Below are 15,076 nucleotides of genomic sequence, written 5' to 3' on the forward strand. Positions count from 1 at the left end.
ATCCAATAGTCTTCACCTTTCTGCTACCTCCAGACAATCACAAATCACAGATTAAAGATCACAGATCACAGAAAACATTTTTTTCTGTGGAAGGACAAATCTCAAATCACGGAGGAGGAGAAGGAGGAGGCCTACTGTGGCCGGATCCGCCGCCGCCGCCGCCGGCGAAACCGCCGCCACCGCTGCTGCCATGGCTAGTGCCGGCGGGCACGAGCGCTAGAGGCGCGCTGGACGCGGGCGCTGGGAGGCGCGTCGGGCGTGGACGCTGCCGTTGCCGCCGTAGGGAGGCGCGCCATCGCCGGACGTGGGCACTGGGTGCTCGCCGGCGTCGGAGGAGGAAGGAATGCAGCCGCATCGGGAGGGAGGCGACTGTCGAGAAGGAGGGAGGGAGGGAGGCGCGTGAGGGAGGGAGGGAGAGAAATTAGACGTGGGCCCTAAAGTCATAGACACAGAAAAAACCATGTATTTTTTGTTGATAAAACACATGAGTGTTGTATAGCATTACTGTTTCGGAACGGTGTCGTGCCTTGTGTAGATGCCAAAACTTTTTAAATTTCACTACCGTAGCATTTTCGTTTGTTTGTGACAAATATCATCTAATTATGGACTAACTAGGATCAAAAGATTCGTCTCGTGATTTATAGCTAAACTATATAATTAGTTTTTATTTTTGTCTATATTTAATATTTCATACATGTGCCGCAAGATTCTATATGATGAGAAATTTTGAAAACTTTTTTTTGTTTTGAGGTTAACTAAACAAGGCCGAAGTCATATGTACTTGTATTATTTTGGCCGGAGGTGCTCACTGCTGCTCATCACGTGTCACGACTGTGACACGACCCAGACGGTACCGTTTTTGTCTTCACCTGTTGCATACGCCGGCGCTCAGACGAAACACGTGTGCCAGCCAGCCCGTGCCGTAGACCCTCCGAGACGTTTCACTCGAAAGCTTGACAAATAAAAATTCAGTTTTGACATTTGATCGCAATTTATTTACCTTCACAAAAACTACAGATAACAAAAAAAAAAGATTACCGCGATCCATGGCGCATTTAAGAGCACACGCAGGCAGGCAGGTGTCTGCCTTCAGTTTTCGGGCAGTGCAGCGACACTTCTCCTCCCAGTTCGTTGGGGATCCGAGAGTTGTGGGTCTGCGCGGCGACTCTGCGAGCTGCCATGGACCGACGAGTGGCCATGCGACCCGACCGGCCCTTCTCCCACCCACCCTAAAACCTCGACAACCTCCTCCCTCTTCTTTCTCTCTCTCTCTCTCTCTAGAACGCGCGCAAGAACACACGCACGTAGGAGAAGCCGGACCGGCGCACCAACCCCAGGTCCCAACCACTTAATTAGGAGGAGGAGGGGGAGGGATCGGAGGGGAAGGATCGTCATCCAAGCCGCGTGACCTTTAATTCGCCGCGCCGCACGCCCTTGTCATGGAAGGTGGCGGCTGGGCAGCCGGAGGAGGCCACGTTCTTGGCGCCGCCCAGGAACCGCGGGGGGAGGAGGAGGAGGAGAAGGAAGCCGGACCTGCCGCAGAGAGGAAGAAGGGCAGCGGCGGCGGCGGCGGCGGCATGAAGTTCCGCGTGCGCGCGCGGGCGCCGCACGGCGTCGGGGCGCTGCTGCTCATCGGCGGAGCGGCCGTCGTCGGGGCCGCCGTCCTCGCGTGGCGCCGCTCGCGCCATGGCAAGACGGGTGCCGCCGTCGACCAGCCTGAGCGCCGCCTGCCAGCGTACGTCGTCTCACATCTGTTCAGAGCCGCTTTGAAATTCGTTAGCTTTTATCGATTATAAATGTTCACTTTTGTCGATTGTAAGATTCAATCAGATGAATGATCTGTATTGTTTCCTGGGCGTTGGAGCTGAAAAGAACCGTTTTGTTTGGGGTGGATTCTTTGCAGGAAACAAGAGGCTTTGGATGGCGGAGTTGTCGAGGATGGGAAGGTGTGCAGTCACCTACCGCATTTTTTTTTCGATCAATAGTCACCTACCGCATTCATTGATGGGAACTGGAGTTCTTGGATTCTTGCCTTTTTCAGGTGAAATTTTACATGCAAAATCGGTTCGAATTTGTAGGTTCAGGGTGCCTCATTGGTGCAGAAGCTTGATCAGTCCGATGAGAACTTGAGTGTGGGCAACACCGATAATGGATCCGGTAGATTGGTTAGTGCTTCTGCTCTGCATGCATAATTGTTGAAAACTTTGTTCATTGGGGGTATACCATATACATGTTTTGTCGTTGTAGTGACCTCATCTCTGTAAAATCTTCTGAATAATGGTGTCAGGATGGCAACGATTCTGAGGAAAGCCATCAGATTCACAAGGATGATGAGATCACTGCAGATCAATTGGTTTGTTTCTCTTTGCAAATATTTGGATTAACTTCCCTCGAATCAGTATACAATATACATCAATATTGTATTTTGCATGCACTGTGATTGTTTAAATGGCTTCATTTGGGAAAAAATTGGTTTTCAGGAGAGCAAGCATGAAGAGAGAATTGATGAGAATTCTGGCACCAATCCTGTCGAGGTCCACACGCACAATCTGGTTAGTGTTTGTTCGCTATGCAACATTGGGAAAACTGAAACCTTTATGCTATATTATTCCCCAAGAAAAAAAGAAACATTTATGCTATTTTGCATGCACTGCGATTATTTAACTGGCTTCATTTGGCCAAAAATGGGTTTTAGGATAGCAAGCATGAAGAGAAAATTGATGAGATTTCAGGCAGCAATCCTGTTGAGGTTCACACGCACGATCTGGTTAGTATTTGTTGGCTATGCAACATTGAGAAAACCGAAACCTCTTATGCTATCTATGCAGCGATTGACATAGCCTCGTAGGTGCCTTCTGTTTATTATTTCTTCTAAATTTGAGTTTCAGGACAAAGAACATGTTGAAGAGGTTGACCAGAAGTCAAGCTGCAACAATGTCGAGATCACTGCACATGATATGGTTAGTTCTTGTTTGCTAAGCATAACTGTGAACATTGAAACCCTATTGCTATATATGCAGTGGTTGTTTTTAGGTGCCTTATGTTAATTTATTTTCATTCTTCTGAATTTTAGTGTCAGGACAATGAACATGTTGAGAAAATCGATCACGTTGAAGAAATTGGTCTGACTTCGAGCAGGAACCCTGTCAAGATCATCATGCAGGAAATGGTCAATGTTTGTTTGGTATGCACAATTCTGAAAGCTGAATCGTTTGTGCTGTAGTGCCTGCATAGTTGCATGGGCATTCTCTTCTGGAAGTCTGGAGCCTCATTTTTGCATTCCTATCTTTCATATCCTTCTAAATTCTTGCTACAGGTCAGTGGAAGTGTGGAGAAGGTTGAAAAGGGCTCAAGCAAGAAGGACATTGAGAAAGAGATAGCCCAAAAAGTATTTGTTTCTTCGTTCTTCAGTCAAAAGTTTGGAATGTGCAATGTCTGGTCAAAATTTTGCTCATCTATGCATCCTTATTTTTTGTGCTTGTTTCTTTTAAACTGTGATTTTTGTAGGATAATAAAGATATGGAGGCTTCTGATCAAAGCAAACTCTGCATCAAAGGTCCAGGGATCATCCTCAGTAAACATAATGATGAGAGTGATGGTACTCAAGAGGCTGAATCGATGGAGAACACGCCGACGGCACAGCTTTTGCATCAAGACCAACTCTTAGATGACATGGTTACCGACGCTGTTACAGAAACAGAAGATACTGTTACTGAAACAGAAGATACCATTGCAGAAACAGAAGATACTGTTACAGAAACAGAAGCAAAGCAAGGTGAAAGAACACTCACAGACGAGAGTGAGCTCGAGCAGGATGAAAAGAAAGATCTGGTAGGACTTGTTGAACTTGCGAGCTCACCAGCACTGTCGTCACTGGTTAAGCCAATAGCAAAGAAAGAGCCAGAGTTTCCGACACCCAACGAGACAGGGATGAAGCTAGACCAAGATTATACCAATGGTGAGCTAAGGGAGCATACTGACCTGATCAGCAAAGCAGGAGCAATGCGGGGAGAAGGTGACATGGCGACCATGGATTGCAGGAGTTCTGCTCTGGTCGTTATTGCTCTAATCTTCACACTGGCCATGGGAATAACAATCATCGTGCGCTTATACGCCCCTTCCCGGGCAACAAAACTCCAGATGGATCTGCCATAAGTTTGCAAGGGCATGCACAATGAGGTGCTCCTATCAGTGATTCAATATAATTGCTGAGGTTGCAAAGTTCCGTTGGGAACGAACGGCGAAGTTAAGAGCTGGAGTGTACAGAGTACAAGATAGAAAGAAAAAGTCTACTATGGGTCATGAACAGAATTCAGATGGCCATTGTGCAGCACGATCTGTCTGTACTGGAATAGTTACAAGTGTGGTGCCAACTACCAAAAGGAAGAACCAAGGAGGTCCGAGAGAAGTAGGATTCTTCAGGTTCAGGAGCACTTGTTTTTTCTTTTTTAAAAAATATTATTTTGTAGGATATGGCAATGCTGATAATCTACGATAGTCCCCAGATCATGTTGAAGTTCGTGCTTTGTTTTGTTTTGTTTGATCGCTTGTCTCGTCGACCTTTTGTTTACCCTCTCGTCAACCGTGTATGATGTGTGTCTTGGTACCCATCGATGATAGACCCCCAAGTTCCCGGCAATGTCTACGGTCATGTTTAGATCCATGGGGCTAAACTTTAGCCCATGGCTAAAGATTAATGGCGTGTTTGATTGGAGACCAAAGATTGGCATGTCATAGTTGTGGCACGCCAAAGTTTCGTAGCACCTTGCCCTACATATTATAGACTTATTTTTGTGACAAACCTTGCTACAAGTGTGGCTTTGATATTGCTCGCCACACTTTGTGTGCCAGTCATAGTTTGCTGAAGGTTAGACGTGGTAAGTTTTGGTCACTAACTAAACATGCCCTAACCCTTAGAATGAAGGGGCTAATCTATAAGGTGTTTGGATCCAATGGCTAAAGGTTAGCCATGTATTCTATCATGATTCATTTGCCCCCAATTAATTCTCGTGCACAGCCATGCACAGGGATAGGTGGGGCCGTGGGGGGAAACATGAGTCTTTTGCCATGGGAGATCGCTTTTATCCCTCTTTAGCCTACCTTGGAGGGGCTAATGGAAAGAAAATTGGTGGACTAAAGTTTAGTCCTCCACTTTTAGCCCTCCTGTTTAAATCCATAAGGGCTAACTTTTATCCTTCTTTAGCCTACCTTGGAGGAGCTAATGGAAAAGAGGTAGGCTAAAGTTTAGCCCTCCACTTTTAGCCCTCTTGTTTAAATCCATGAGGGCTAAAAGAGGTGGGCTAAACTTTATCCCCCATGGATCTAAACAAAGCCTAATAAATAGAAACCAATGTGTATAATATTACACCATTGCAAACATACAAGTGAGACATCAATCATATAGTATAAGCTATGAATGTACTCCCTCCGTACCTCAAATAGTTGATGTTTTGAGCAACTTTGCTATTTTTGCAAAAGCTGACGTTCTAAACCTTAGAGGATGGAACTTGATATGACTGCCCCTGAGTAATCTGTCCATTAGTATTGAATGCCCTCCTCGGGCCGCACGCGCGTGCCTCCTTCATCTTCTCCAAATACCAGCTGCTGCCACAGCTATTTAATGGATGAGTGACAGGCGCATCAGCTGATCGGATGGATGAGTGGTGGCCTGGCAAAGACCTATCAGGCTGCGCTCCCGCACAAAAAATAGCGCACCGAGGAGTCGAACTGTGACCACTTGTTTTAGGCTGCGAAGGTCTCACACTAGGGCCTTGTTTAGGCCTTGTTTAGTTCCTAAAATTTTTCAAGATTCTTCATCACATCGAATCTTGCGGCACATGCATGAAGCATTAAATATAGACGAAAACAAAAACTAATTCCACAATTTGCCTGTAAATCGCGAGAGGAATTTTTTTGACCCTAGTTAGTCTATAATTGGAAAATATTTTTCACAAATAAACGAAAGGCTACAGTAGCGAAATCCAAAAAATTTCGCCAACTGAACCAGGCCTTAGTTCCCAAAAATTTTTGTATAACTTTTCAGATTCCCCGTCACATCGAATCTTTAGACGCATGCATAGAGTATTAAATATAGACGAAAATAAAAACTAATTGCGCAGTTTGGTCGGAATTGACGAGACGAATCTTTTGAGCCTAGTTAGTTCATAATTGAACAATATTTGTCATTACAAACGAAAGTGCTACAGTGTCGATTTTCCAAAAAATTTTGGAACTAAACAAGGCCTAGGTTATTGTAAAGTAAACACCCGCAGTGCTATTTAATAAGGACAGAGTTTCCTAACCTCTAATTAATTACTCCTTAGTTAGCACAATCTTGTCTTAAACGACAGCTAATTTGGGTACAGAGGGAGTACGAAGTAAACTCTTTCCAGCAAGTGTGGAGTAAAAATAACAGAAAAGTGGGTGATTCAGGAAACATAGGAGATTTTTACAACAATGCATATATTAGAACTTTATAGAATCTTAATTCATCAATGAGACTAATAAAATGGTCATGTTTCTACATTGTCTACCATAGGTATACTCATACCTCTTTAACTTTTCTAGTACATAGAATTTGATATGTATTCAGATATAGGTTCTATCTAGATGCATAGCAAAATGAATATACTAAAAAAGTAAAATTAACTTATAGTTTGGAAAGGAAGAAGTATATTTCGAGATGAAATTGATTTGTGAGGATCCAGGCACACTTTTTTCCCCTGGAGAGGAATCTAGGCCCACATGACCCAGGCCCATTTTTTTTTCTTGAGAGGAATCCAGGCCCACATTTAAGCCTGGCAGTGGCAGGTATCCTTCCTTTCTTTTCCCGGGAAACCCGTACCGGCCCAGCGCTCGTGGGAAAGGAGACATCTTGGCAGCGACGCAGATCGAGCCGCGCTTGCCTGGTCGCGTGAATCCCCTCGAGCTCGAGCGCCGCCGCCTGCGGGAGCCATGGCGCGGTCCCCAGCCGCCTCCTCCTCCTCGTCCTACACGGACAGCACGGGATCGTCCTCCGACTCGGGCTCCACCTCCTCGGGGAGCGACCGCCGCCGCCGCCACCACCACCGCCACCGGAGCAGCAGCAGCCGCCGCAAGGAGGGCGCGGCGTCCTCGTCCTCGTCCGCGCTGAAGGCGCGCAAGGACCGGAGGTCTCGTCACAAGCGCCGCCGACGCGAGCGGGAGCACTCGCGCCGGCGGTCCCCGTCCGACGACGACAGCTACAGGTGATCTGATTCCCTCTTTCCTCTCGGGGTTTCTCAACCTAGGGTTAGGATATAGCGGTTGTCTCGTGATCGATCTAGAAGGTGCGGTTCGGGATCCGAATGTTGGAACAAGAGAAAGTAGCCTGTGTGATTAGTGTTATTGTTGTTGGATTCTGCGTTTCGTTCATATATATTAACTCATTTTTATGCTTGTTACAAAAAAAAACTCGTTTTTTATGCTTATTATATGTTGGGATTGGTGGAACGGTTTTTATTTGGATGGGATTGTACCAGATGTGAATGTTATACTGGGCAATAACCTGAGATTTTTGGTGTGTACATCATTTCGCCTGAAATTCCACATACCACATATCATAATTCTTATCATTTCACCTGAAATTGCACATAATCATAATTCTTATTATTGTGTCTGAGAGTACATTTGAAATAGTTTAATACTGCAGCTACGGCAGTCACCTGTTAGAAACTGATTTTCCTCAGATTAGGCTAACCCTAGACAGGGTAGCCATATAATTCCATACATGGGCCTCATGGGCCTAGCCTCATGGGCCTAGATTACACATACTCCAACAGCCCCCCGCAGTCTGAACTACCGGCGCAGCGGTGTTGCAGACTGGACTGGAAAAGAAGTACACACACGAAGCCTCATGGGCCTAGATTACACATACTCCAACATCACCTAATGATGGATATTGCGTGTGAGTACATTTCGAGTATTTTAATACTGCAGCTAAGGCATTCTGAACCTAATGATGGTTTCATGATTAGATGGATGAAGTCAATTTAAGTGAGACTTATTAGGAGTGACTACTAAGATTTGGTGAACATACATATGGCTTCCTGAACAAGCAACTGCTATAACTGTTTTGTTGTTTCAGACTGAACAAAGGAAAAATTATATTTCCATGTGGTTCTTCCTAGTTTCCTCATACTGAAGTCTGTTATTCTCATTGTAGCAGCACAAGCTCTTATGACAGCGACCGTGAGGTGTCTGGCAGATCTCGGAAGCATAAGAAGAGCAGCAGATCAAGAAAGGTACTGGTCCAGCAATTTGTGCCTGATTGATGTGTTCTTTTAGGTTCTTATGTACAGGCATCTAATATGTCTTTGGTCTCATTGCATTTCCTTGTGTCACAGTCTAGGGAGAGGGAGCGAAGCAAAGATAGGCATCATAAACGAGACAAGAGTAAACACAAAGAGGTAAATTTCCTATTTATTCAGAAACTACTAAGCTTTTATGATGGCTTAACATAACATGTTGGTGATAGAAGTATATTTTATCATTTATACTTCCACACAAGAGGTCCTTATATTTCTTTGTGCCTGTTTCTGGGCTGGCTCTTTGACATTGGAGCTGGGGTTGATGAACGGGTAACAACATGGTGGATTGGTCTGCTGCTTGTCCTGTTGGTTGGTTGATTGTGTTCTATTATAAATGGGGGAGCTTTATACAGAAGAAAGAGAGTGAGCATGCTGATGGCCCTGTCCAGCTTTCCAAGGTATAATATATTTCGTTTTTGCATTCTGTGTACTTTATTGTGTTCAGCATTTTGAAAAATCCTTTATTTTATCCATTAGTTTCTTGGACGCGACAAAGAAAAGGAAGAAGGTCCTCAAAGGAGTGCAATCTCTGGTAAAAAGGTGAGGATAAAAATAAATAAATGATGAATGCGTCATTTCTCTTACAAGCATGATGAAAATGAAAAGCAAAAGGAGAGTTGCATTTAACTGACCTATTTCATTTGTAGATAATGATGAAGCTTGAGAAGACAAAGGAAGATAAGGCAGCTGAGAGCAAGCGAAACGAACTGTTGAAGTTCCTGAATGCCAGTTATGATTGATATGTTGGAATTGCTGACGCTGAAGGTGCAGAATGCCCTTTTGATTGTCTTCGCACTGGTGCTTCTGGTGATACTTATAAGTGTTTTGTTTTTTTGTCTATAACTTGGCCACCAAAGTTTTTTTATGCTTAACTAGCAACCGAGTGAAGGTCTACTGTAATTGATTTGAATTTGATGTTGCCAGTCGTGAATTTTCATCTTTTAAACTTGTTCTTGTGATTGCTCTGGGGATTCAGTGTTCTTATGGCAGCTTACTTCAGTGGATGGTGAGGCTTCAGTGCCAAACCCAATCGTTATTGATTCGTGAAATTGTTTTGGTATCCTTGTGTACGATCATTTTGACTCGAGTGGCACTCCCTGCCAGAGACGCCGAGGCCGAGCTGCCCAAAATTTGATGTGAGCATCGCCTCAGTTGAACCACAGCAGCATTATAATTGGTCGTCAGATAACATAGTTGTTATGGGGAAACTCAAATTTCAATGAAAATGGGATTGTTTTGTGGGATTCCTGGGTTATAGAATTTGTCATTTTACGTGGAATTCACTAGTGCATATCACCTGCCTTTTTTAGATATAATCACTAGTTAGCTAAAAATTAGTTTAAATTAGCTGTAGTGCAACCAAATAAAAGGACTAATAGATGGGCTAATTTTTTATAAGTCTTTGACTAGTGTTAGCCAACTAGCTAGCCAACCCTAGTTAATTTGAGTTTATTTTAAGCGTAACCGGTAACTAGTCCTAGCTTATCCTAACAGGCCCTATTTGTTCAGGATCAGACTATGATACACGGCTATCACTCTTTACGCTAGTTATTCAACTCATAGGGAGTCATATGATTCGTAGTTCTATCCATACCGATGCAAGTCGGCATGTGTGGTTTGTGAGTTCACCTGATGGTGTTTCTAATCATTACAGTCCTAATTAAATAAAATGGGTGATGTTACTGATTCATAAATACAACCATCGATTTTATGTTGTTTTTGTTACATGTACCGGATCTAATGCATTAGATAAGACATATCTCAATAGGAGTTTCATAGAGTTTTATAGACATTAAATAAGCTGACATGGCAATATATTGATGAATAGAGATAGTTTAATAAGGATGAAACTCTTCCGCATTGTTTTCAAAATATGAATATATTGATAATGGAGCCACAAAACCTTCACTATGGCTAGCCTTAGATATAACTATACAATCTAGAGATAGTGGCGGAGTCCATATGGCATGAAAAGGGCATATGAGCAAAAAAAGATGATGTAGCAAAGAAATACTTCTACTTCAATCTTTTTTGGTTTTACTAGGTACATAATTATTATTATGTAACTAGATAATATACACTATGCTTACATACATGATAGAATAATAAAACAATCTATAATCTAGTGTGCAAGGTAGTGTCTTTGTTTGTTCATAACTACTCAATCCATTTTTAACACCAAGTTTGATCATCAGTCTTATTCAAAAATTGTATAAAAATTTACTTTTTTTGTTGTGGCTTGGTTTATTAATAAAAGTTTTATTATAAGTTAACTTTGTTTGCATAAATTTTTGAATAAGACGACTGATCAAACTTGAGATAAAAAAAAAGTCAAACGTCAGAATGAAGGAAGTAAATCTTAACTTCTTCGGAGCGCATGCTCGTCAGCTCATGTAGGTGTGGTGTGTGTGGTACTTGATGTGTACGTGAGTTATTAGTTAAAACAGATTTCTGAGCTGAATTATTTTTTCTAAGATTAAGATTTAGTAACATAAAATCTTGCAGAAATAAGATTTAAAAAAAAAAACTACTGTCTGGTTTGGGAACGAGATCGTCTAACCTTGGCCTCCAGAACGTGTGTCTGCAGTTCCTCATCGTGTCCATCCATTTTACATCGAACCGTCACATTCTAAAACTATTGGACTTAGCCAATTTAACAGGCCTGCAGCCGGCCCATCTTAGCCCAGCCACGCTACTCCCTGTTCCTCAGCGCAACTCATCGATAGTTTGCCTCCGCCGCCGTTATGGACTTCTCCGTCCCCTGCACCGAATGGTACGGTCGCCGCTGGCACCGCCGTTGCAGGTCGCCAGATCGGCAGGCCCGTCCTCGCCAGGCGAGTTCTCCACTTTGCTGGCACTCCCTTCCACTCTCTTCATGATCTGGTGGCATGGCCCATCATTTGTATCTCCATCTCGCCGGCACTTTCCTCCGCACCACCGAGTATCATGGCCGTCTGTAGCCAGCCACATCGGCGGCGCTCCTCACCACGCCGGCAGTTCCTCCGTGCCACTGCGTTGAGTGTGCATGGCTGTAGGCAGCGACACTCTGTGGCCAGGCAGCTGGTGGACGTTGTTCAGTACAATGGAGAAGACTGTATTTTCTAAATGTTGTAAATTGTGTTCTAGTTCCAGTGCTGTAAATTTTGCAAGTGATAGCAACCTGTGCAAATTGTGACTATACGAATTGTAAAGATTGCCATCGTGCAAGTGTGACCAACCTTTCATTGTATTATAAATTGTTCAGTAATTGCAATTTCAGAGACTATATTGCCTAGAATGCACAAAAGATATTATGGTAATTGCAACTTCAGAGGCTATATTGCCTGGAATGCACAAAAGCTTCAGAGGCTACATCCAATTCCATGATGCAGCGACTACATGATCTGTACTACTAGAAGTCAGCGATAACACCATCTGTAATCGATCCCTGGAAAATAAAAGAACAATAACTCAACATAGTGGCCATGTATGACTCTAAGGAAATGTCTATTACTGTGAAAGTTTACCGTCAAAAGTTCAGAGAAGCTATTGATTTGCTGGAGAACTGAACAACTAAAATGTAATTCCTAATTTTTTAATAAGATGTAATCCCTAATTGGATGAACAAGGAACAGTAGTGGCATTACGTACCTATTTTCTTCCATCGTTTTGATGCAAGCAGGTGATGTAGATTTTATCCCAGATTTCCTAATATCCATCATTTAAGTACAATCAAATTAGTGGTGAGATTTTGGAACCTGTATGTCGATGCAGACCGAGCAAAACCTGGTGATGTCGATCACTATCGCATCGGACTGAGCGGCACAACAAACGCCGACTGCCGCCGCGAGCGACTGAACCTGTATATCGATACAGACTGAGCCAAACCCGGCAACGTCGATCAGTATCGCATCGGACTGAGCGGAATAGCAAACGCCGACTGCCGCCGCGAGCGACTGCACTCCTGCCAAATACACAAGGAACGGCGCCAAAAAAACCCAGTAATCGTGCCAAAAAAGAAAGCTACGTCTCTTTTCTGCCGTGCTCTTGTTGGACCAAAGCCCAGTATACAGACGAGGGCAATACATCACCGTTCCATACAAACCAATGGTCAGATTCCTTGCCACTGCAGACACACGTTCGGAGGCAACGTTAGATGATCTCGTTCCCCGATTTGCGGTTTATCCCTTCGTGTCTGGTGTTATCGTTCAAAACTACCGTTCTTTGGCTAAGCGGTTATCAAGTGCCACTAGGTGTCATTGTTCATGTGCATGCATTTAGAACCTAGTGAGCTAACTTAACTCCTTCGAAGAAAATGATTGTGAAAATGCTAACACACGTGCACATGTTGGTTTACACAATTGTGGTGTTGGCACACTTTGAGAAGGGAGTTGAAGTTTGAAGGGTTGAGAGAGGATGGGTTCCACTCTCCCTCCCGCCGAGCTTGCGAGGCGGGATTCGGCGCTTTTTGAGAAAATTAAGTGCATATTTTATATTGCGCCGGTGGGAATTTTTGGAGAAGTCGTGGGAGTGTTTCTCAGTTGGAAACACTCACCGGACGCTCAGCGCGGAGGCACCGGACGCTGGCCTTTAGCGTCCGGTGTGCTGTCGGGTGCAGCAGAGTGCACCGGACGCACCGGAGTGAATCCGGTGCTCAGCGTCCGGTGTGCGGGCTGTTTGGCGACCCTCTCTGCGCACGAGTCCGGTGAGCACCGGACCGTCCGGTGCCATCGTCCGGTGGTGCTGTGCAGGCGCGCGTGCGCAGTAGCCGTTGGCGGCAACGGTCGACTTCAAACGGCTAGTGACACGTGGCGGTCAGCAGAGCACCGGACGCTGGGTGTTGAGCGTCCGCTGGCTCCCTGTGAGCGTCCGGTGCCCCTTTAAGAGCGTCCGGTGACCCCGAGTTTTGCCCAGTGAAAGAGCCAACGGCTCTATTTGTTTGAGGGGCTATATATACGTTTTTGGCTGGCTTGAGGCTCAGACTCTTGGCATTCTAACATACTTGACATCCTTGTGAGCCTAAGCAAACTCCTCCCACTCATCTCCTTCATAGATTAAACATCTTTGTGAGATTGGGAGTGATTCCAAGTGCATTTGCTTGAGTGATTGCATCTAGTGGCACTTGGGGATCGATTTGGCTGCGGTTTTCTTGTTACTCTTGGTGGTTGCCGCCACCTAGACGGCTTGGAGCAGCGGAGGAGGATTGGCACGAGTTGGTGATTGTTCGTGGCCATCTCCCGGTAATTGTGAGAGGTTTGTGCCTACCTCGGCGGAGAGCCAAAGGCAACATTAGTGGATTGCTCGTGTCATTGAGCTACCTCACTTGTGGGTAGGTTCTTGTGGTGTCCTAGTGAGGACGAGGTTCATGCTACACCTCTTAGCCACCGAACCACCAAGTGTTGGTCGACACAACGGGGACGTAGCGTGCCGGCAAGCACGTGAACCTCGGGAGAAAAATCGGTGTCTCAATTGTGTTTGATTGGCATTCTCCCGGTGCTTGATTGTTTATATTGGTGATTGGTTCATTCCCTACACGGCGGTATAAATATCTCATCTTATCTTTACTTACCGCAAACTAGTGTAATTAGTTTAGTTGCTTACTTTGACTTGTGTAGCTTAGTTCTCTAGTGTAACTTGTAAAGTCTTAGTTCTTGTGTGCATAGAGATCTTAGCAACTAGAATTGTTGGGTAGGTGGCTTGCAAACCCCCCTTTAGAGCTAGAGCAAAAAGCTTCGCTTTGTTATTTACTAACCTTTTGCTCTAGTGAGTTTGTAGAATTTTTTTAAATAGGCTATTCACCCCCCCTCTAGCCATATTAGGACCTTTCAACCGTCCAAAACAACCTTTGTTTAAAAAAAGGTAAATAGTTTAAAAATTTAATGTTTAAAAATCTGGGTTTAACCACGTAACACTAGTAGAAAAGAGTACAACGCAGACACCTCCTTTTTATGCCACAGGCGGTTATAGTTATCACGCGCTTGTGATATAAAAAGGGCGGTGTCAGAACTACCAACCGTCTGTGAAGATGCATTTTCACAGGCGGTTTTCCTGTAGAAATCATGCATTTCTACAGGCGGTTGTCCTAAGAAACTGCCACTAAAAATCATATTTCTATAGGCGGTTTTCCTAACAAAACAGTATGTATAAATCATGTATTTCGACGGACGGTTCTCCTAAGAAACCGCCTGTAAAAATCATAAGAAAGCCGCCTGTAGAAATAATTTAAAATTGAATTTTTTGAGTTTTCAAATGACCTTGTTTGAAAAAACTATCAAAATGAAAGTTGTAGATCTCGAAAAGTTATGAAACTTTGTAGTTGATAATTTTTTCATTTGACATCATCTTGTTGCCGAAAACTACGTTTGAATTTCTTAAATTTGAAATTCAAATTTTGTAAATGACCTTGGATGGAAAAACTACCAATATAAAAGTTGTAGGTCTTGAAAAGTTATGAAACTTTGTAGTTGACAACTTTTCCATTGAAATCCGTTTAGGGCCTCAAATAATCAATATACGATTGGCTTGGGATAATATGTGGGGAACTAAACTCTAATATAGACACAATTAAGTGATTGGTGGAGTGGTAGAGGAGCCTATGCGCAAGGGCAAGGTCTCAGGTTTGAATCCCAACGTGATTTTATGGAGACGGGTGGGTGATTAGCCAGTGGGCCTTCCCTGTAATTAAATTTTTTTTCTATTTTAAAAGTCGATTTTGTATTTTCTATAAAAACATTTGTATAGGCGGTTCTTAGTTACCCGCCTGTAGAAAT

At 43.9% G+C, this 15,076-nt stretch overlaps 2 protein-coding genes across 5 annotated transcripts; both read left to right on the forward strand.

Moving 5' to 3' along the window:
* Nucleotides 1,440-4,543, forward strand: LOC8066345. Its single transcript, XM_002442256.2, has 10 exons — nt 1,440-1,735; nt 1,904-1,946; nt 2,079-2,165; nt 2,288-2,353; nt 2,481-2,552; nt 2,696-2,767; nt 2,889-2,960; nt 3,074-3,184; nt 3,317-3,388; nt 3,508-4,543. The coding sequence occupies exons 1-10, from the start codon at nt 1,440-1,442 to the stop codon at nt 4,153-4,155; spliced, it is 1,539 nt and encodes a 512-aa protein (XP_002442301.2). The 3' UTR covers nt 4,156-4,543.
* LOC8066346 (splicing regulatory glutamine/lysine-rich protein 1) lies at nt 6,838-9,326 on the forward strand. Of its 4 annotated transcripts, none has more exons than XR_002446614.1 (6): nt 6,838-7,226; nt 8,183-8,261; nt 8,364-8,426; nt 8,581-8,725; nt 8,805-8,867; nt 8,975-8,994. XR_002446614.1 is itself a non-coding variant. In XM_002442257.2 (6 exons), exons 1-6 carry the CDS (start codon nt 6,955-6,957, stop codon nt 9,065-9,067), a joined length of 615 nt encoding a protein of 204 aa, XP_002442302.1. In that variant the 5' UTR covers nt 6,838-6,954; the 3' UTR covers nt 9,068-9,326. The 4 variants fall into 4 exon arrangements, 2 of the variants coding, with proteins under 2 accessions (XP_002442302.1, XP_021301279.1); XR_002446615.1 differs by having other exon boundaries at nt 8,186-8,261; XM_002442257.2 differs by having other exon boundaries at nt 8,681-8,725; nt 8,975-9,326.

This window comes from Sorghum bicolor, chromosome 8 (genome assembly GCF_000003195.3).
Source record: "Sorghum bicolor cultivar BTx623 chromosome 8, Sorghum_bicolor_NCBIv3, whole genome shotgun sequence".
Classification (NCBI taxonomy): domain Eukaryota; kingdom Viridiplantae; phylum Streptophyta; class Magnoliopsida; order Poales; family Poaceae; genus Sorghum; species Sorghum bicolor.